Source organism: Telmatherina bonti, assembly GCF_933228915.1.
Source record: "Telmatherina bonti genome assembly, chromosome: 19".
Lineage (NCBI taxonomy): Eukaryota > Metazoa > Chordata > Actinopteri > Atheriniformes > Telmatherinidae > Telmatherina > Telmatherina bonti.
Window position 1 is genome coordinate 34,659,426 of NC_136617.1, and position 23,102 is coordinate 34,682,527.

The following is a 23,102-nucleotide window of genomic DNA, read 5'->3' on the forward strand; positions in this document are numbered from 1 at the left end:
GACAGAAGATGGAAGAGAAAAACACGCAGGAGCTTCTCAGGATGGAATTTCACGTCTGCAAACACAGGGATGAATAATTCCTGTGCAGACCAGCCAAGCTGCTGCAAGTACAAGAAAAAACAAGAAACGCTTCTCGTTTTATTTTGTTCCTGTTTGAATGCTGAATAGTTCAGATGAATAATTCTGAAACTGGGTTCTGCTTTAAGATGGTCCGTTTTAATGGGAACACTGGAAAAGGTCAGGATAGTCCCCTCTCATTTCTCCTGGTTGCATGTTCACAGAAACAAACAGAAAATTCCAGAACGGAAACGGAAAAATGAGACAAAGATCGTTTAAGTTGCCTTTAATGTGACGCACAGCTTAATGCCACCGTCACTGTTTGGATCATATCTCATTAACACGGAACATATATGATTTCATAATGTTTATTTAACTTTTATTTTACCGGACAAAACGTTAAGAACAAATTCTTATTTACAGTGTAAAAATGATATATGCAGGTTTGGGGAAAAAAACGTCTAAAACTAAAACAAACTCAGTCTTTTTATTACAAAAGAAACCCATTACAATATTAACACATAAAACTTGATGCAAAACAACCATGTTTTCATTTACTTACTGAAATTTAGTGAACATGTTGATAAATGAATAAAAGAACAAAGAAATAGCTCCAAATAAAGCTGGTCAGAATGAGAGAAAAGAAACTCCATAAGTTTCTGTTTCAGGAGGAAAACTGTTGTTTATAGGTTTTATATCATCTTTTTTTTCTTCATTTAGTTTTCCTGTTCATTATTTTGTCCATTATGTTTTTTACTTTCCTTCTCTGAAACCAATAAAATAAGAATTGCTGCCAAAATTGGACATAACTAAAAACAAAAAGCCTTTTTGCTGCCAGTGACAACGAGCAGCTGAGTGCAGACCTCCATGAGTCATTTTCTTTGCCAGTAATTGTCGACATTATGGCTGAACAAGAAGCTTTAATGGCAAAATTTCCCCCAAAATAAAGAATCTTTAAAAAAGATTCCTGGATTTAGGCAGAGATCCGGTTAAAGCCACCAAATCCCATCAGTTCTTCCTCATTCCTGAGAGTTCCTGAAACGTCATCAAAATCCAGACAGACAGACGGGCGAAAGGTCGGACAGAGGAACTAACGCCACTGAATACATGAAGGAGAACAATGTCTTTGTTTGTACTTTTAGTCATTTGACTGACTTTGTGGTTTACAACAATAATGAAGAGAAACATTTTGCACCACGTCGACGTGACGACGTGAAACTGCATCCATCCTGACTGAATCTCCAGGAGATGAACCAGCAGCCAGAAGCTGACCATCATCAGTCTGAACCACTAGCAGAACAAATCAGAACCGGGCCGGGGCGTGCCGCCCTCCCAGCCCCACCGGAAGCCCCGCCGCTGGTCTGAGATCCTCCACAAAACAAGAAGGAAAGACATCAGCAATGATCAGTCTGGGAGGGGTCATAAAGACACTTCCAGACAAGCTGAAGTCCTGCATTCCACACAGACAAGATCATTCACCTTCATACATTACAGACATCTGATAATCCTCCAGGAGTCCCAGCAAGTTCATCCCAAAGCCAGAACAAAACATCCCACCATCCTCATGTGAGACCCTCCAAGGCTCAGGTTGCATGACTGAACCAGTACGGCTCGTCTGGAAAGGTTTCAGGAGGAACAACATGGCAGCAGGTTGCTACATCTGAACAACCACAAGACTCCTGGAACATCAACTCCTTTTCCTCTGCAGGAACCCGTTTCATTTACCTGCAATTTAAAAACCTTGTAGCATTTCCACCTACAGTACCAGCTAAAGCCCCAACGTTTCCCTGGAAAAAGCACCTGGCAGAGGGGTGGGACTTCACAGACTCCCTGGGACATACCTGCAGCGTTCCGCTTGCATTAACATGCTGTAAACCATGTTTACCTTACCTCCACGAACATGAGCTATGAGGCGAGGACAACGAGGTCCGGGTTTCCCCGAGGACGACGGTCGGCAGGACGGAGTGAGTCAAGCAGAAACAACGTAAGAAGAGCTACAGAAACCAAAGAACCACAACTGGGTCTGACTGGCACAACAAACATTAATCAGCCATGACAGTAAATGTAGCACAACTGTGTAGAGATGAATTACCAACTGCAACACTGGCATCAGTTTCAGCCTGCAAGTCTCTCCTCAAAAGCTCTTCATCTCAGAAACTGGACGTCTGGCTGCTGGATTTCTGCTTCTTCTCCAGATCAGTACTGAACCCCTTCGTCCTGCATCCAGACTCAGCTTCTCTGGTCATTCACACGTCCGCAGCCATCTGTCTGCTGTCTGTCCAGCTCATTCAGGTCTCAGCTCCAGCTGTATGACCTTTCTGGGGTTCCATAGGAAAAACCAAGACCTCATCCCATCCTGAGTCTCCTCCACCCGGCTTCTTGGGATGTCACCCCGATGCCTCACCTCAACATTTACCTACTTTTCCTGTAACGCGTATGAAATCACTAAAAACTAACGTGCTTGTGGTGTGATGTGGTCTTTGTGCATTCTGACCAATCATCTCAGCTTTAACAAAGCCAGCAGCTGGTGCTGGAGGGATGATGGTCTGGGCTTGGTCTGCAGATGTAGCACCTGGACAGCTTGCAGACATGGAGCGGACCCTGAAGTGTCAGATTCAGATGTGACTCGGCAAGTTGTGCAAGAACAAGCAAAGCAACATCTTTCTCCAAAATCAAGAGAAAAGCAACATGTTTGTACAGGAGAAGCTTTTCCAGCTCTACGGACTTATCGCATGATGTTCCTGCATTTGTGTTGAATAAATAAAATCTTGGAATGTTTCACGTGTTCGTTGTCGCATTAAGAAATTCTGCTATTTTGTCCTAAAAGTTCCGTTTCGACACGACTATAAACAACAAGTGATGAGAGATCATTTCTCCCATTACTTCCAGTTAGTTAGTCCAGCTGTACCCTCCCACCTTTGCCCTCCCTCAGTGCCCAGGACTCTCCCCCACTTCTCCCACCTCCAGAGATGAGACAGATGGCGCTGAGGAGGCCCGTCTCCGTATCGTCCATCTCGATGGGCAGCAGCTGGTTGGCAAAAGTGAACACCAAGTCGGTGAGCGGGCCGAAGCCGGCGTTGTGCATCTGCGTCCGGTTGAGGGTCAGCCCATCGGAAAAGGTCATGGTGTCCTGGTCGGGGGTGTACCTCGTACAGATACGCAGGATCTGACACGGAGGGAAGGAAGAAAGAGACAATCAGTTGGGACACAGGACATGGACACGCTAAAACTCCTGCAGTTGACTTTCTGCATTCTGAGTCATCATTTAAGAACATCTGAGTCATACATGTATGCTGAGTGATCTCTGTCTGACTGATGCAGAGCCAAGAGACTCTAACTCCAGATAAAACTCACATTAGAACATAACAGAAGCCAAAACAAATGCTTCAATGATCAGAAACAACTTTTAGGCTGCTGGTCTTCATCAGGAGCGGCTGACCCACACATGTGAACCGGTTGTGTCAGGGGCTTCGTCGTGAAGTTTCCAGGACCAAAACACATGAAAGGTCTCGATATTTTAACCAGCACCTGAAAGTAAAGCTGCTGTTTAGCAACCAGCAGGAAGAAACAGCAGAAGTCTTGGCTGTTGCAACAGTCTGAAGTGTCCTGCTGTGAGATTTGACACTAATGAAGAACAAACGTGCAGAGATGAAGATGAAAACCACCAGAAAGTTCTGTGTTCACCCTTTGCAGGGAAAGATGGCAGATATTCTCGGATGTTCAAAGACGGTACAGTAGTGGTCTGTGACTTCATGCTGTAAGAGGTGTCAGACACGATCCTGCTGGGACTCCTGAAGGACATTCTGAACATTGGCAGATATCAGTGTTTCATAGTGGGTCCAATTTTCAATTCCTGTACTTAACAAAGGCACTGGTCTCCATGGTCTTCCTGTTAACACTGAGTGAATGAAATAGACTTCCATAATGTTCAGGGTCGCGGGGGTCAGCTGTAATTCCTCGTACGGTTCTGGGACCAGACCAGAGTCTTTCAGGCACCCAAACTGCGTTTGTCTTCAGGATACTGAAGTCTGATGAGTGCTGACTTTCTGTCAGTTAAGCAGAATTTCAGTTTTTATGACCGTGTGTATTCTGGTTTTCAGCTCCCCTGGCAACAGCTAATTGCATCCTGTCTCTTCTCTGAGCTCTCTCTAGCCAGTAAAAGTCAGTCTGAGGTTGTCTCTTGTCTAATCTCTTGTTACAATAAAGACACACTACAGAACTTTTACCATTTATCGTTGGCACCCCCTGTCAACGGCTAACCCAGCCTCCATCTTGCATCCTACCTGACCTGTTAGCTCTCTCCAGCCAGCAGAAGACCATCTTATGATGACGCTTGTTTTTTGTCTCTTTCTCCCTTTTAATCTTCACAAATTTCTTTGCTGAATCAGCAACATTGCGTGTTCAAAACAGCCAGTTCCTTATTATACCGTAAAGAAAAACGTCCCGTGGCATCCTGGATGTAAACGTTGCATAGTTTCAGTTTGCAGAGATACACATGATAGATGTCACCGTGTCATGGAACACCTGCTGGACGTGGAGTTTTAAGGTCAGAAAGTTACGTAATGTGTCTTTAAGGTCCTCAGGGGTTTCTTTAGAAATCAGTCGTGCCACATTAAAAGCAGACATTGTGTTGATGTCCGGTTGCTGGGATGTGATGGAGTGCTGTAAAGTGATGCTCTCAGATGGAAAACAGTCACAAGGTGTGTATTTTGTGCCTTTTTGTTGTCGATTGTTTTTCACTGGAAATCGTTTTGTGAAGACCCTGTATAAATAAAGTTTAATTGCAACACCCAGAATGTGTCATTGAGCTCAGGAAGGAAATGAGAAGTTTGATATTTCATGTACATTTTTGTGATTTGGTATAAATGAAAGTAATGTGACATTAAGCCGTGATAGCGTCTCACTCCGACTGCTGGATCCTAACGTGGTCCAACAAGTTTCGCATCAGCAGCAGAAACAGCAACAGTGACCTTCCACACACTCGTAGAGAATAACCTTTGGGTCACCCTGCTGCACTGCTTGTGTGTGTTTATGTGTGTGTGCGCCTAATGAAGCCACTGATTGTGAATGTGGAGCTCACGGTAGCCTTTGAAGCTATCTGAGTGGGCTGGCTCTGACAGTGAGTGGCAGGCGTGTCTGCAACATGAAACAGAATAAAACATGCTTACTGGCGGTGACTCGCACCGGCTGGCCAGGCCTGCGCTTAGACACACACACATGCACACATGGCGTTTGATCTCTCCTCTGATTTTCCCTCAACAACCCTTGTGCACAATATCTGCGCCCTTCACCATGAAAATGTGCCCGTAAGTGGATGATGATGGCTGAGCGCGAGCCAGACAATCATCACAGCCGGCCTTCAACTTGTCACCTCTGAGTCCCTGGGAGTTCAGTCCACTGCTTTGTCACATCTGACAAGTATGACTTGTTCAGTGCAGGCTCCAAAAACCTTCTCTATCACCGTGCTTTGCAATGGACCTGATCCAGATAAAAACACACATTTGGAATAAAAGGGTGTGGATGTGTGGCCAGTGAGTCTTCATTTTCATCCGCCTTCATTTATGCCAGTCTTGTTCAGCTACTTTGCATTTATGCCTCTTATTAATGTACATATTTATGCTTTAATCATAGATTTCATAGTCTCTTACTGGGATATAGATCATCCAGTTTCTCCCTTCTGGAGTTAAACAGTATTTCAGCTCCTTTAAGAACATTTTGCAACAATAAATGGGCTGAAAAGCAGAACTAATGTGTATGCAGGTTGCTTGATGTAGATACAGTATATAAATATAAAAAAAGGATTCAAAGTCCAGCAATTTGTGAGATCAGCATTAGCCAATGTTTTAACACTGATCCAACACATAACAGTCAGAAATTCAACAATTTTTAACCTCAGGTGTTTATTTGACTTTTTAACAAATGTAGAAAAAGAGCATAATAAATTTGCATGTGTTTATTACTGTGTGATGTCAGTATTGTTGTAATGCAAAAGGTGTCCACCGAGGGGCAGAAGACACAAATCAGACTGAAACGGGCTTTTTAAGCAACGTTTTTACCATAAAGTGATGCAACTGGTCTCAGAAACTGTATGTATGATACCGGTGGCATTAATGTAGGGTTTATTTAAAAATTAAATGGAAATGCAAGTAATAAATATTATCTAAAAAATATGTAAAAGAAAAGCCAGATGTTGTTGAAGCCTGATCAGAGAGCGGATCTCAGGAGCACCATGCCTGTCCTGCTTTTTGCCAGGTGAATAAATCACATTCAAAGCAACGTTTTCCGGAAACATCTCAGCTTTAACAGGGAGGAAATACGTCATTTACGCTTGTTACTCCGGAACCCCTGATGTCCTCAAAGTCGCAAGAAGAAAAATGCTGGCTTTGTTCTGATCACACATGGCTTCGTTCATTATGGGGGGTTTACTGCAGGGCGGGGGTCTGTCTGCAAAGTCAGCTGACCTAAAAAGACTGGCTTTGTAAATGTAATTCATTCATTCATAACTCGTTTAAACTACATCAGCTCAGTGGTTGAAGCAGCGGCGACTGTCGAACAGGAGCTGCGAGAGAGGTAGGTCTGGGTCCACAGTCCTGACCAGTTAGTGGCATTGATGCACCTATTCGTTTGTGAAAACTACCTAAAAACATCAAGAAGAACAACTGTGGAATAATGTGGAAACGCGACAGATGTGAGAGTTTACCAGACCAAAAATCCCAGACCGACTCAGACCTGCAGGCCGAAATGGAGCTTAAGGCACTGCTCACACTCTCTTCCACCTAAAAACAACAAATCGTGTTTCCATGGTGACAAGACTGAAGATGGAAAAAGAGGGAGATGGAGAAACAGGTAACTGGTATGAAAGAAGGCAGATATCTTGTTCTTAAGACATATTGAGGTCTTCAACCAGCTCCCATCGGAGGGCCAGATTCCAGACTCAGATCCAGGACTTAGCTACTGAGACACCATCAGGTTTAAAGTCCTGACTGAAGAGACACGTCTTAACCCTTGCTTTTAAACACAACTTGACACATACCTAAACTTTTTACCTTTTTTATTATTTTTCTTCTAATAAAAGATAAAATAACAAGATGGGGAGAGGCAAAGTGCTGCAACAGCTGAGGAAAATGAAGAAAGTAAACATGTTGGAGCGGGGACAGCGGGTGCAACAAGGAAACAAAAGCTACAAGCTGTTTCATGAAAAGTGCAGAGGATGGAAAGCTTTTGCCTCATATTTTGCTAGTTTCTTTCAGTTTTATGGTAAAAGTGGCTCTTCTGTTGTCTTTGAGTTGACAGTGTGGCAGACACTCAAAAAAAGCTCGAAGATCACTGTGTTCTGTGAAAACATAGACTCATAAGTTCCCACCGGGACTTGGTAAAGACACATGACAGACTGCATAATCTGCAGTGGGAGGAAGAAAAGATGACCAAAAAAACAGAAAGAAAAAACTCAGCAAGACTCAGAGAGGGAAGAGAACAGAAAGATGTGGATTAGTGGATCGGAAAAACACTGCCAGCACCTCATCAGTGACGAGGCTGACAGTTTAACTGAATGTCCGTGATCTTCCTGAAGTAGCGCTGGATTAAAAACTGTAGTTATTCAGTTTTTATTTTAATTACATGTCATACATAATAAAATGATAAATATTACATAAACAGGCTGCAACAATGCAGTTTCTGCTCGGAGACCAAACAGCACTCAGATCAAAATTCTGTTATTAAACTACAAATAAACCTATTGATACATTCATTTTCAATCATTTTAGCCTCATAATCTGACAGTTTAGGCTGAAACACCACATCTCCAAAGAAAACATCAGTCTGCTTGGAAACGTCATGTCTGCATGGAAACATCACGTCTATATGGAAACATCTTGTCAGCATGGAAACATCATGTCTGCAGGGAAATGTCACGTCTGCATGGAAACATCTTGTCAGCATGGAAACATCATGTCTGCAGGGAAATGTCACGTCTGCATGGAAACATCATGTCTGCATGGAAACATCTTGTCTACATGGAAACCTCACATCTATACGTCTCTGAGATACCCATTCTAGATTGCGCCGCCTGTTGGCAGCAAATTGTAGTAGCTCTGACTTGCTATCTTGATTTTTTTAAAGTACAAAGTCTTCTCACATGGATATAACCTCAAATTGTTTTTTTTTTTTCTGAGGATTTAATGCCGGTTCGGAAGGTGTGTTTCAAGGAAGATTTTTCTGCATATTTTTGCTCTTTCAAGGCTTGTTATGATGAGTCTCCATGGCAACGAAAGACTTGTTTACAATCGGGATCAACTGATTAACCTCTCCCAAATCAGGATTATCAGCGAAACAACACATCAAATCCCGATGGAGTTAAAAAGAAAGGAGAGGATGCAGAGCGGGAGTCAGAGAGCGAAGAAAGCGATGGAGATTTAAACCATTTCTCCCGACTGTCGTCATGGGTAATGGGAGATCGCTAGCTAACAAAACGGATGAGCTCGAGATGCTAACAAAATCTCAGAGAGAATACAGAGAGTGCAGTATTATGTGCTTCACCGAGACATGGCTGCATGAACACATCCCTGACTGTAATGTTTCTGTACCGGGCTTTAAAACGGTCCGTGCAGACCGCAGTAGACAACACAGCGGAAAGCTAAAGAGTGGTGGAATTGCAGTGCTGGTTAACCAGCGTTGGTGTCATCCTGGACATGTTACTGTCAAGGAGAAGATATGCACAAGGGACATGGAACTGTTAGCTGTGAGCTTCCGTCCATGTTATTTACCCAGAGAGTTTACCTGTGTTATTCTGGTAGCGGTTTATATAATACCTGGTACCGCACCAGACACAGCCTGTGATGTCATCAGAGCCGTCGTTGCTCGGCTACAAACACAGCATCCAAACTCATTCATGGCGATCTCCGGAGACTTCAACAACGTCTCCCTCTCTGCAACTCTACCAACATTCCAGCAGTTTGTCAGCTGCTCCACCAGAGAAAATAAGATCTTGGACTTATTTTATGCAAATATGAATAATGGATCCAGTTGTTCTGCCCTGCCTCCTTTAGGAAGATCTGACCATAATCTGGTTCTTCTCACCTCCACCTACAAGCCCATCGTTGAGCAGCAACCAGTCATCACAAAGACTATCAAAATCTGGTCTGCTGAAGCTGAAGATGCTCTTAGAGGAGGCTTTGAGGCTACAGACTGGAACGTCCTCTGTGAACCTCATGGAGACGACATCAACGCCATGACTGAGTGTGTGACAGATTACATAAACTTCTGTGTGGACAGCATCGTCCCAACAAGAACAGTGAGGTGCTTCCCCAATAACAAACCCTGGATCACCAGTGACCTGAAAAAGCTGCTGAACATCAAAAAGAAAGCCTTCAGGGATGGAGACAGGGAGTTATTGAGGGCAACACAAAAACAACTTAAAACACAAACTAAGAAGTGCAAGGAGGACTACAGGAAGAAGTTAGAAAGTCAGCTCCAGCAGAATAACCTGAGGGATGTGTGGTCTGGAATGAAGAAGATCACCGGCTTCAAGTTAAAGGGGGACCAGCCTGATGGAGGTCTGGACAGAGCTAATGAGCTGAACATATTCTTCACCAGGTTCAGTTCACCCCCTACCTCCAGCCCAACAGACCACACACCCTCCATAAGCCCACTGCTTTCCTGTCACGCCTCCAATCTGTCACCCTGCAGCTCAGTCATGGACCAGAACACAGCTTCATCTCCCTCCACATCAGGACATCCTGAGACCTCCACCTTGTTTGTCTCCTGCAATCAGGTTAAGAAGCAACTTGAGAAACTGAACCAGAACAAGGCTGCAGGTCCAGATGGTGTCAGTCCCAGAGTTCTCAAGACCTGCTCAAAACAACTATGTCCGATTCTCCAGCACCTTTTCAACACCAGTCTGAGACAATAGAGTCCCAGTGCTGTGGAAAACCTCCTGCCTTGTTCCAGTGCCTAAAAAAACACACAACCAGCTGAACCAAGTGACTACAGACCAGTTGCCCTGACATCTCACATCATGAAAGTCCTGGAGAGACTCTTACTGGCTCACCTCAACAAGCAAGTCAACACCTTTCAGGACCCATTCCAGTTTGCATATCGTAATGGACTTGGGGTTGAAGATGCCATCATATACCTGCTCCAGAGAGCACACTCTCATCTGGACCATTCAGGCAGCACTCTGAGGGTCATGTTCTTTCATTTCTCAGTGCTTTTAATACCATTCAGCCTGCTTTGTTATGTGAGAAGCTCCATAAATTCCAGGTGGATACCTCCACAACCACCTGGATCTATGACTACCTCACAAACAGACCACAGTTAGCGAGACTGAAAGGTTGTGTGTCTGAGATGGAGGTCAGCAGCACTGGTGCACCACAAGGAACTGTACTCTGGCCATTCCTCTTCACTCTGTACACCTCAGACTTCCAGTACAACTCTGAGTCCTGTCGTCTGCAGAAATACTCTGATGACTCTGCAGTTGTGGGGTGTATCAGGGATGGACAAGAAGCAGAGTACAGAGAACTGGTCAGTCAGTTTGTTAAATGGTGCGGTGACAATCATCTCATATTAAATAGCAGCAAAACAAAAGAGATGATTGTTGACTTAGGGAAGAAGAAGAATAAACAAAGCACTGTTTCCATCCTGGGAGAGGAGGTGGAGGTGGTGGAGGAATACAAGTATCTTGGAGTTCAGCTGGACAACAAACTGGACTGGAAATGCAACACTGACTACATCTACAAGAAAGGTCAGAGCAGACTGTACTTCTTAAGGAAGCTGAGATGGTTTAACGTCTGCACCAAGATGTTGCATATCTTCTAGAAGTCTGTTGTGGAGAGTGCAGTCAGCTTTGCAGCATCTGCTGGGGTAGTAGCATCAGAACCAGAGACTTGAAGAGAATCAACAAACTGATCAAGAAAGCTGGTTGGAGTAACTCTGGAGCCGCTGGAGCTGATTGTCCGAAGAAGAATGCTGCACAAGCTGATGAAGATGATGGAGGATTCTTCACACCCTCTCCACAACACAGTGATGAAACAACAAAGTGTGTTCAGTGAGAGGCTTCTTCAGGTCCGATGTAAGACTGAAAGATACAGAAGATCATTCCTGCCAGCAGCCATCAGCCTTCGGAACAAGACCTCCTCTTGTTATTATTATTATATACTACAATATTGAATTTCCCTTTGGGGATTAATAAAGTATTTTTCATTTCATATGTAAACGTCACGTCTGCATGGAAACATCACGCCTGCATGGAAACATCATGTCTGCATGGAAACATCTTGTCAGCATGGAAACATCACGTCTGCATGGAAATGTCACGTCTGCATGGAAACGTCACGTCTGCATGGAAACATCATGTCTGCATGGAAACATCTTGTCAGCATGGAAACATCGCGTCTGCAAGGAAATGTCACGTCTGCATGGAAACGTCACGTCTGCATGGAAACATCACGCCTGCATGGAAACATCATGTCTGCATGGAAACATCATGTCTGCATGGAAACATCTTGTCAGCATGGAAACATCACGTCTGCATGGAAACATCTTGTCAGCATGGAAACATCACGCCTGCATGGAAACAGCATGTCTGCATGGAAACATCATGTCTGCATGGAAAAATCTTGTCAGCATGGAAACATGACGTCTGCACGGAAACATGACGTCTGCATGAAAACATCTTGTCAGCATGGAAACATCTTGTCAGCATGGAAACATCTTGTCTGCATGGAAACGTCACGTCTGCATAGAAACATCACGTCTGCATGGAAACATCCCGTCTGCATGGAAACATCTTGTCAGCATGGAAACATCTTGTCAGCATGGAAACATCTTGTCTGCATGGAAACATGACGTCTGCAAGGAAACATCATGTCTGCATGGAAAAATCTTGTCTGCATGGAAACATGACGTCTGCAAGGAAACATCACGTCTGCATGGAAACATCACGTCTGCATGGAAACGTCACGTCTGCAAGGAAACATCACGTCTGCATGGGAACATCCCGTCTGCATGGAAACATCTTGTCAGCATGGAAACATCATGTTTGCATGGAAACATCATGTCTGCAAGGAAACATCTTGTCAGCATGGAAACATGACGTCTGCACGGAAACATGACGTCTGCATGAAAACATCTTGTCAGCATGGAAACATCTTGTCTGCATGGAAACGTCACGTCTGCATAGAAACATCACGTCTGCATGGAAACATCCCGTCTGCATGGAAACATCTTGTCAGCATGGAAACATCATGTCTGCAAGGAAACATCTTGTCTGCATGGAAACATCATGTCTGCATGGAAACATCATGTCTGCAAGGAAACATCTTGTCTGCATGGAAACATCATGTCTGCATGGAAACATCACGTCTGCATGGAAATGTCACGTCTGCAAGGAAACATCACGTCTGCATGGGAACATCCCGTCTGCATGGAAACATCATGTCTGCAAGGAAACATCTTGTCAGCATGGAAACATCATGTTTGCATGGAAACATCATGTCTGCAAGGAAACATCTTGTCAGCATGGAAACATGACGTCTGCACGGAAACATGACGTCTGCATGAAAACATCTTGTCAGCATGGAAACATCTTGTCAGCATGGAAACATCTTGTCTGCATGGAAACGTCACGTCTGCATAGAAACATCACGTCTGCATGGAAACATCCCGTCTGCATGGAAACATCTTGTCAGCATGGAAACATCATGTCTGCAAGGAAACATCTTGTCTGCATGGAAACATCATGTCTGCATGGAAACATCATGTCTGCAAGGAAACATCTTGTCTGCATGGAAACATCATGTCTGCATGGAAACATCACGTCTGCATGGAAATGTCACGTCTGCAAGGAAACATCACGTCTGCATGGGAACATCCCGTCTGCATGGAAACATCATGTCTGCAAGGAAACATCTTGTCTGCATGGAAACATCATGTCTGCATGGAAACATCATGTCTGCAAGGAAACATCTTGTCTGCATGGAAACATCATGTCTGCATGGAAACATCTTGTCAGCATGGAAACATCACATCTGCATGGAAACATCTTGTCAGCATGGAAACATCACGTCTGTAGGGAAATGTCACGTCTGCATGGAAACATCATGTCTGCATGGAAACATCACGTCTATATGGAAACGTCACATCTGCATGGAAACATAACGTTTGCATGTAAACATCTTATCAGCATGGAAACATCATGTCTGCAGGGAAACATCACGTCTGCATGGAAACATGACGTCTGCATGGAAACATCATGTCTGCTTGGAAACATCATGTCTGCATGGAAACATCTTGTCAGCATGGAAACATCACGTCTGCATGGAAACATCATGTCTGCATGGAAAAATCTTGTCAGCATGGAAACATGACGTCTGCACGGAAACATGACGTCTGCATGAAAACATCTTATCAGCATGGAAACATCATGTCTGCAGGGAAACATCACGTCTGCATGGAAACATGACGTCTGCATGGAAACATCATGTCTGCTTGGAAACATCATGTCTGCATGGAAACATCTTGTCAGCATGGAAACATCACGTCTGCATGGAAACATCATGTCTGCATGGAAAAATCTTGTCAGCATGGAAACATGACGTCTGCACGGAAACATGACGTCTGCATGAAAACATCTTGTCAGCATGGAAACATCTTGTCTGCATGGAAACGTCACGTCTGCATAGAAACATCACGTCTGCATGGAAACATCCCGTCTGCATGGAAACATCTTGTCAGCATGGAAACATCATGTCTGCATGGAAACATGATGTCTGCATAGAAACATCACGTCTGCATGGAAACATCCCGTCTGCATGAAAACATCTTGTCAGCATGGAAACATCTTGTCTGCATGGAAACGTCACGTCTGCATAGAAACATCACGTCTGCATGGAAACATCCCGTCTGCATGAAAACATCTTGTCAGCATGGAAACATCTTGTCTGCATGGAAACGTCACGTCTGCATAGAAACATCACGTCTGCATGGAAACATCACGTCTGCATGGAAACATCTTGTCAGCATGGAAACATCATGTCTGCATGGAAACATGATGTCTGCAAGGAAACATCTTGTCTGCATGGAAACATCACGTCTGCATGGAGACATCTTGTCAGCATGGAAACATCACGTCTGCAAGGAAATGTCACGTCTGCATGGAAACGTCACATCTGCATGGAAACATCACGCCTGCATGGAAACATCATGTCTGCATGGAAACATCTTGTCAGCATGGAAACATCACGTCTGCATGGAAACATCACGTCTGCATAGAAACATCACGTCTGCATGGAAACATCACGCCTGCATGGAAACATCATGTCTGCATGGAAACATCTTGTCAGCATGGAAACATCTTGTCTGCATGGAAACGTCACGTCTGCATAGAAACATCACGTCTGCATGGAAACATCCCGTCTGCATGGAAACATCTTGTCAGCATGGAAACATCATGTCTGCATGGAAACATGATGTCTGCAAGGAAACATCTTGTCTGCATGGAAACATCACGTCTGCATGGAGACATCTTGTCAGCATGGAAACATCACGTCTGCAAGGAAATGTCACGTCTGCATGGAAACGTCACATCTGCATGGAAACATCACGCCTGCATGGAAACATCATGTCTGCATGGAAACATCTTGTCAGCATGGAAACATCACGTCTGCATGGAAACATCACGTCTGCATGGAAACATCACGTCTGCATGATGACTGAGATTAAACTGTTCAGCTTCTACATGCAGTTTTATTTAAAAACAAAAATAGCTTGGCGTTTTAAGGTTTCACCTAATTGAAGATTCTCCTTCATTTATTTCCTTAATCCGGTCAGAACCAAATACATGAAGTCCACGCCATCACCTTCTCACCCATCATTTCACTTTGAGAATGACTTTCACAGATCTTCATCTTTCTGATGTACCTTAAAGAAAAAAGTCCTGCAGACTTTCAGGCCTTTATCTTTTTCTTCAGTTCTTCATCAGCTGTAAAGATGATGTGGGACAGCCCGTGTTGCTGCTGACAGAATGAGGAAGGATGTTTCTTCTTGAATAAACCTCCAAAACACTCATTTAAAGATACACAGTCATGAAGCGTGTTTTCATGATGGGACAGTGATATCGGTGGGCATGTTAACATTTTAGCGTGTTTCCTTCCTGCTTTGGCTGCAGCAGCTGTGCAGCCTGTCAGCAGTAAACAACTCTGCTTGTTTCCATGATCGTTCATGTCCAGCCAGAACACCTACGCTCACTGATCAAGTCGATAACCAGCGTTTTCATTTAAAGCTCCAGTGTGTTACAATTATTGACATCTAGTGGTAAAGAAGGGAAGAGCAAATTGTGAATGTATAGTGGCCTTTGGTGGCCAAAATTCATCCATACATAAAGATTTTTTCATGTGTGAGTGGATCCAGTGGCTTCACCTGCAGCGTTACAGGTAACTACCTCAACATAGACGTCAGTCAGGTCAGAAAGCCTGGATGTCTGTGTAAATCTCCTCAGAGTCATAGTTAGCAGGAAAATTACAACAATCCAGATACTTCACTGTTCCGAACAGAATACGTTTTACTCGCTTTCCCATAAAGAAACACCAGCGAGTAGCCTGGATCCGTGTAAGCTGGAAGCCTGTTGCCTGGCACCAGTTATGCAACTCTTTTCGTCTCAGGTTGGCTGTCTGATGTTTCCAGCGATATCGGGTACTGCCTGTCTGTCCATAGTTAGAAAATTGTTCAGCACTGGTGCCCACCATGTTTACTGCTGTTTTAGAGGTGTATTGTGCAGGTTATAAAATTATTTAATAATTTGCTTTTCTTCAGCTTCTTCCAATCTGCCTCTATGTCTGAAATTTCAATGAATTTGTTTTAAAAAGTCTGCGTTCAATGAGAAAATACAATGCAGATAAAGTCTTCTACAAGCATGCACCACGGATGTATGCATTCATTACAAAAAGGGTCTATTGCAGGGGTCTGCAAGACTGGTCCTCGAGGGCTGCAGTCCAGCAAGTGTTCAGAGTTTCCCTGTTGCAACACATCATGAAACCTAATAGACTCAGGCCTTGTCCACACATAGCTGGGTTTTTGTAAAACCAAACATCTTCCCCCCTCCGGCCAGTAAAAAAGATAAGTCCACACAACCTGGTTTTTCAAAAACAAATCCATCCACACTCTCCACATAACGATGTAGTTCAGCACATTCATCTGCACATCAAACCTTTAGGCGGCGGTAGCGTCCCTAATCCTATCCAATCAGAATAACCTTCCATCTCACGACGTCACTTCCACAAAGCAGGAAACATGCCTCCAACGTGATCTGGTTAGGTGGTGGAAAATAATTGTCCTTAATGTTGTCGTTTGCCGTTGGTAGTTTATGTGGAGCAGTATCTGAGCTTGTAAAAACAAACACACACCACCTGGACAACAGATAACACCATCACAGTTTCAAGGAGGTCCATGCTGCTGTAAATGTAAAACAGTTCATGTGTTCAGTAAACGGTTTTATTTATTTCTATGGTTTTATTTTGAAAAGGCCAGACCGGAAGTCTGCGCTGTGTTGTTGGTAAAAGTTTGACGGTGCTGACTAATAATAAAAGAATGCGGCTGTGCCAGTTCCGCAGAACTTATTCATGTTATAAAACATATTATAAATTATAATAATATTATGAAAGTATAGGAGCATGAACAAGAGCCTCGGTTACATAAACAAAGGTCACACATGTGACGTCATGGCATTTTCTGTCACAGCCGGTCACCTAAAACCCTGGTTATGTATGTCCACATGCAGACGTGCAAACGGAGAATTCGCACATCTTCACTTTGGTCGGAGGTTTTTAAAACCTTCGTTTTTGATGCCGAAATCTGTGTTTTGGTGTGGATGACCGGCCAAATTGGAGAGAAATATCTTTGTTTTGTGAGCTACCCTGCTACGTGTGGAAAAGGTCTTATTTAGCAGACAAGCTGCACAAGTCTGCTAATTAGCCATTGATTTGAGTCAGGTGTGTTGCAGCAGGGAAACTTCAAACACTTGCAGGACTGGACACAAGCACCGGACTTGCTTTCTCCTGGGCAGTGTCTCAGCTCAGGGTCTGCACACTTCAAAGTACAGATTTGTTGGCTGCATACGTCATCATGGTGCTCTCCCAGTTTGAAGGTTCCTTCAAATCTGTACTTCGTTTGGCTCTGGTTATCTTAAACAAAACCTTCAAGCGATGGGGATGTGGACCAAAATGCAGAGATGAGCCACAGGGATGAAGATTCAAGACAGATTTATTTTAACCAAAGGAACTCAGGGGACTAAAACAACGAAATGATCCAGCAACTGGGAACTGAAAACAGGAGAATATATACAGCCAACATAATGAGACACAAGTGTAATGACTTAACTGAGGACCAGGTGATCTAATGAACCAAAATAAAGGTCAAACAAGAAACAAGACAAGTGAACTAAACAGGAAAACTACAAATTAAAACAGGAAACCGGAAATGAAAACACACCAAGCTCAAACCCTGACAGACAGGATGAGCTGTCAGTCAGAGGAGAGCTCGTCTAAACCGCATCCTCCACATGTTTGTCATTTAGACACACAGGTAAATGAAAAGAAATCAAATTCAAATTACTGGCACCATTTTCTGTCATTTTAAAAAATATATTTTTGTGGAAGATTTGGGATCAGTAATTACATATGGTATTAATTCTTTGTATTATAACATATGTTGTATTATGGGGTGGGAAGGGAGTAAACAACTAAAACAAACAAAAAAACAACAAAAAAACGCCTGTAGCACTTCATGGAAGGACCTGCGTCCAACTGGACAGTCCACCAGCATCTTCCTACGATGTCCTCTACTGTTCGATTTCGTGCTTGTGTTGTTCTCACTCATATTAAGTTGCTTTGGATAAAAGCGTCTGCTAAATGACTGTAGAATAGAATAGAATAGAATAGAAACTTAGCATATGTAGTTGCTAGGCAATGGAGGCCTGGAGAACTATGGGTAATTCTCGTCCACTAGATAGGCCGTCTCATTTTACTGACAGTAAGCTCACTTTGGAGTGGCAGACTACGTCGGTAACTGCTGAAGACCACAGGCTGTGTCCTGAAATGGGACACAGCTCTAGTCTATTGCATACATGTGCACTGGCTTCTTCTATGGTGCTTTTAAAGCGTTGCAGATCTAGATCTAGTTCCTATCATACTGTAGCTTTGATGCTTCATTTGTTTGTTTGTTTGTTTGTTTATTCATTTGTTTCAAACCAAATTCACAATTTGCAAAAACAATTTTACAAAAACAATTTTACAAAAAATTTTTTTTTTTTACAATTTTGGTTTGAAAAGGGGGATGGGAGAAGCAATGCTTATTTTAGTCCACCCCCTTCACACACCACGCAGCATAACACAAAACAAAATTACAAAATTTACACAATAATCAACACAGACAAGACAAGACAAGACAATGACAAAGACAGGCCCAACGCACTCCCGACCGCCCCCCGCTCATTCGCAGAGTTTGTCCATTCAGAGATACCGTAGCTGACATGTTCGTACATATAAACACGTCTTTCAAAGAGAATAAAGAGTGAAGTGATTACATATCTGTAGAAACAGATTTTAATGACTGATAAGACAGAAACCCAAACATGTTTATGTTTGACCGCTTCTCCTCCTCCTCCTCTTCATCATCATCATCATAATTTCATAAGAGTTTCACTTCTGAGACCAAACATCAGACAGTTACAACACGCCCCCCTTTCCTCCATCTACTGCCGCTTGTTGCATAAATGTCTGCTTACAGTCGACAACAGCTGATCTGAAAACAGACGTTGGATCCATTTCCAGCTCCCAGCAGACATTTAGATGAAGCATGAAAATCAACTCGAGGAGACGTGTGTGTGTTGGGGAACACATCGCTGTGGAGCAAGTCGCGCATCCGCTTTGCTGTCTTACATAATGGCAGATTTGCAGCACTGCGGTTATAAGAAACTGGATGGTGAAGTGGATGTGGAGAGGCTGGCAGCTTTGAGCTGCACCTTATCCCATCCAGACGATGATGCTGAAACTCAGCCACACTTCGATTTTCTTTTCAAAACCAACTACAAATAGCCGCTGTGTTTGGCTCCAGGTTGATTATAGCAAACCGAACACAACAGGAGTACCGTCAGTCAATTAAGACTGAATTCTTTTGCACTTCAGGAAGATGAAAAGACATCAGAAACTTTAGAAATCTTATCTGTTTTATAAGCTGCTTTCACACATGAACTCTGGAGATTTTCTGGAGAATGTGCAGGTAGACTAATCAGGATATTCTCTGAGGTGTGAGTCATGGGGTGAAGGGAAACAGGGACATGATGCAAAAAACTGACTGTTTAGTTTTACAACATGCCGAGGATGAAAACTGAGGGTGCGTGCAACTGGAACGGCAACTGGTCGTCAATTACTCTGGATTGCTTGGATTTCCAGGAAAATTGGAACGCAGCGTGAGCCCCCCAGAAGACCGACAACACAGAACCAACCTGATTATGACGTTTTACTGGATTTTACAAAGTCAAAACTTCTCAGGATGAAAAAAAACCCCCAAGTTTTCATGAAAACTACTGTTTTTCTGGCATCGACCCCGTTCCCCAACAGAAAATAAACATCTGGGCTAACATTTAAAGTTTTAAACTGTAGACTTTAGTACCCTGCAGGAACGCTGTGTATGACATAATTCATTACCACACGTGAACCGCAATATTTGCTGTTGTTGTGGTCAGAAGGTTTGGCAACCTCTGCCTGAACCGGACCAGAGCAAAGCTTTCACTGGTGAGTGTTGCTTTGATATATATGAACATTAAACACCAAAAACACACTTTTTGATTAAAAATTATTCTGGACGGATATATATTTTAAACAGGTTGAAAAATTTATTGTCACTAAAAACTCATTTTTAAAAGTGTTAACAACATAAAAGAGGTCTCCTCCAGACCGTTTTCCCTCCAGATGTTTGCAGAACAAGACGTGTTTGTAAATAGCACTGTATTCTACCAAAGCAACAAGGTGTGATTTCTACTTGTAACTGTGAATCAATCCATTCATCCATCCATCTGGAGTGAACATTTTTCATTCAAATTATTCAACACTGTTTCTTATTTTATTTTGAAAAGCTCAGATTTAGATGCAGAAAAAGCTTTTGACCATGTGAATTGTAAATTTTTATTTGCAACTTTAAACAAATTTGGGTTCGGGCCATCATTTATTGACAGGATTAAAATATTATACAGCAGCCCAAATGCATGTGTACTAAAGTCTAATGATCAAATCTCTCCAAGCTTCTGCTTACAGAGGGGCACCAGACAAGGCTGCCCACTTTCTCCATCACTCTTTGCCAATTTTATCGAACCCCTGGCAGCTGCCATATGACAGAATAAAGAAATCAAAGGAATTCATGCTCAAAATATAGAACATAAAATAAGTCTTTATGCTGATGACATTTTACTTTTCCTTCAGAACTCACAAACATCTCTTTATCAGACAATCACACTCGTTAATAAATTCTCATCAATATCAGACTACTCTATTAACTGGTCAAAGACTACAGCTATGCCCATTAACTGTGACTTTAAAAATATATCTAACACCACTATACAGTCAGAAAACATTAGGTATTTAGGGAAAATATTTCCTCCAGACTAATTGGTAAAGTTATAATTACGATCAACTAAACAGTAGAGGAGGACCTCTCAAGGTGGAACTGCTTGCCCATATCACTTATGGGGAGAGTTTCCACCGTTAAAATGATGGTTCTACCTAAAGTTAATTATCTCTTTTCAATGATCCCCACCAAACCATCCTCCACTTGGTTTAAATCATTAGACTCCCACTTATCCAAATTTCTCTGGAGAAACAAGCCATCGCATTAGTCTAAAAACTTTACAACAGACAAAAGACAGAGGTGAGTTGGACCTGCCTAATTTCAATCATTACTTTTTATGTAACAGGCTGCAGTGCATCTCCAAGTGGCTCAAACTGTGTTCTCTAGATGAGCCATGGCTAGATGTAGAGCTAGCACTGTGTGAAGACTTAGTCATCTCTGATTTACCATTCATCAGCTCAACTGTTAAATCATACAAGTGTTTGAAAAGCATTAACATCAGCTCCTCTCTGATGGTTTGGTGGGAATTCCTGAAAGTAACCAAGTCTGCACTTATTCCATGTAAGTTCACACCCATCTGGAACAATCCCGACTTCCTGCCAAACAGAAAGATGATAAACTTCCCTCAGTGGAAGAATAAAGGAGTAAATCACTTATATCATAGAAAGTGGAAACTTTCTGCCTTTTGCTGTAATTACTTCACGATATAAAATCAGCAGCACCAAACTTTTGGAATACCACCAACTTAAATCTATTATAGGTAAGAAATACACCCCTGATCAATTAAACTGACAGCTACCTATTAGGATTGCAGAATTCGTAAATCTCAATGCCCCGAAGCTACTATCCAAAACATATAGATTACTAACAAAGCTAGAAGATTCCATCTCTCTCCCAACTTCTAAATGGGAAGCAGACTTATCCAGTTATATTAATCAAAATGCACATGTGCGGGGGGTATAGTAGTTTGTGTGTATGTGGGGGGTGGAGGGGTAGTGGTTATGAAGGGGGTAGGACAGAGGTGAGAAAGGTGTTTGTGTGAGAGGTGTGCGTGTGTTTACTTATTGGGGTGTAGACAAAGAGGGACTCCAGGTGTCTCCGGGTGGGGGGTGTCCTGGGTGTGTGTGGGGATGGTAGACCTTTGGTCTGGGTTCCCCTTCTGGGGGTTGCTGGGTCGGATGTGTTTGGGGAACGGCCCGGGGGGCGCTGGAGGTGGTGGCGGTAGTTGTGGGGGCCCTGATCAGGGCCTTACTGGTCTCTGCTCCCACACGGGACATGTTGGGAAGGAAAGATGAGGGCGTGCGGGAGCGAATGGATTAAGTTGCAGATGGAATGTAAGATAATAGAGGTGGTGGGAGGGGTGTATGTGTAGAGTGGAGGTGGGGTGGATGGTGTGCAATGGGGTGTGTATGAATAAAGGGGGAGTATACAAGTGGGGTGTACAGGTGGAGGGATGGGGTGGGAGGTGTGGGCACGTATAGGGGGTAGTGTATGAATGGAGACGGAAAGGTGAGTTGGGGTGCCTGTGTGTAGGGAGGAGTGGGTGATTTGAGGTGTGGTGGGGGTGTGTGTGCTGATAAATAAGGGAGTGTGTGAACTGGGGGTGAGATGTGGGGATGCGTGTCGAGGTGTGTAGAGAGGAAGCTTGTGAGGGGAGTTGTGTTATGTGGTATGTGTGTGTGCATCGGGGAGTATGTGAGCGGGGGCAGGGGGGTAGGGGAGTGTGAGTGTGTGTCGGGAGGGAGCATGTGCGTGTGAGTGAGTTAGTACATGTGTGTGGGAATATGTGTGTGTGTGTGTGTGTGTGTGTGTGTGTGTGTTTGGGGGGGGGTGGGTGTCTTGTGCCCGGGGAGCGCGGCTGGTGCACTGGGGTGCGGCCTGACTGCCACTCTGCAGCGGTCCGGGGATCCTGGTTTTCCATTGGTGTGGGCTGGGCCCTCTGCCCGCGGGGGTCGGGGGTTGCCTTAGGGCTCTTGGGGCCTTGAGGCCCACGCTCTGTCTGCCCTGGGCGGCCGGTGGCCGGCGTGGCCAGTTCTTGCCGGTCCAGGCCTGCTGGGGCCTGTTCCCCCCGAATGCGGGGGACTCTGGCTGGGGCCCCCCTCTGACGCCTTCTGGCTGAGTCCATGGCTGGCTCTGGAGTGGGGTGGTTGGATCCAGTGCTTGGGGGTGGCTGCCGGTTACCTGAATCTCGGGGTCTTCCTGGCCTGCTTATTGCCTTTGTGTGTGGGAGGGGTCACACTGGCATGATCTTCTCTGAACACGTTCCACTCTGTATGTTCTGCATGTGACACAGTCACCGAGTCGTCTGCAGGTTTATTTACTAACAGCAGCTGATTTTCCTTAATATTTAATCTGACAGTTTTTGGTGCTCCTGTCACTTGATAGCTTAGTCCTCCGCAGGGGGAACATGTATCTAAGATTGGCCTGTTTGTGTA

General features: G+C 43.8%; 1 protein-coding gene across 1 annotated transcript in view; it reads right to left on the reverse strand.

The window, feature by feature from the left end:
• The window catches only part of LOC306770027 (retinoic acid receptor beta-like), a gene marked incomplete at both ends in the record, with an annotated part of 192,957 nt that overhangs the window by 5,775 nt on the left and 164,080 nt on the right, over positions 1–23,102 (reverse strand). Inside the window, one exon of the mRNA XM_079258796.1 lies at positions 3,019–3,223. Coding sequence (XP_079114922.1) covers positions 3,019–3,223 — 205 coding nt within the window. The remainder of the gene's footprint in view (positions 1–3,018; positions 3,224–23,102) is intronic.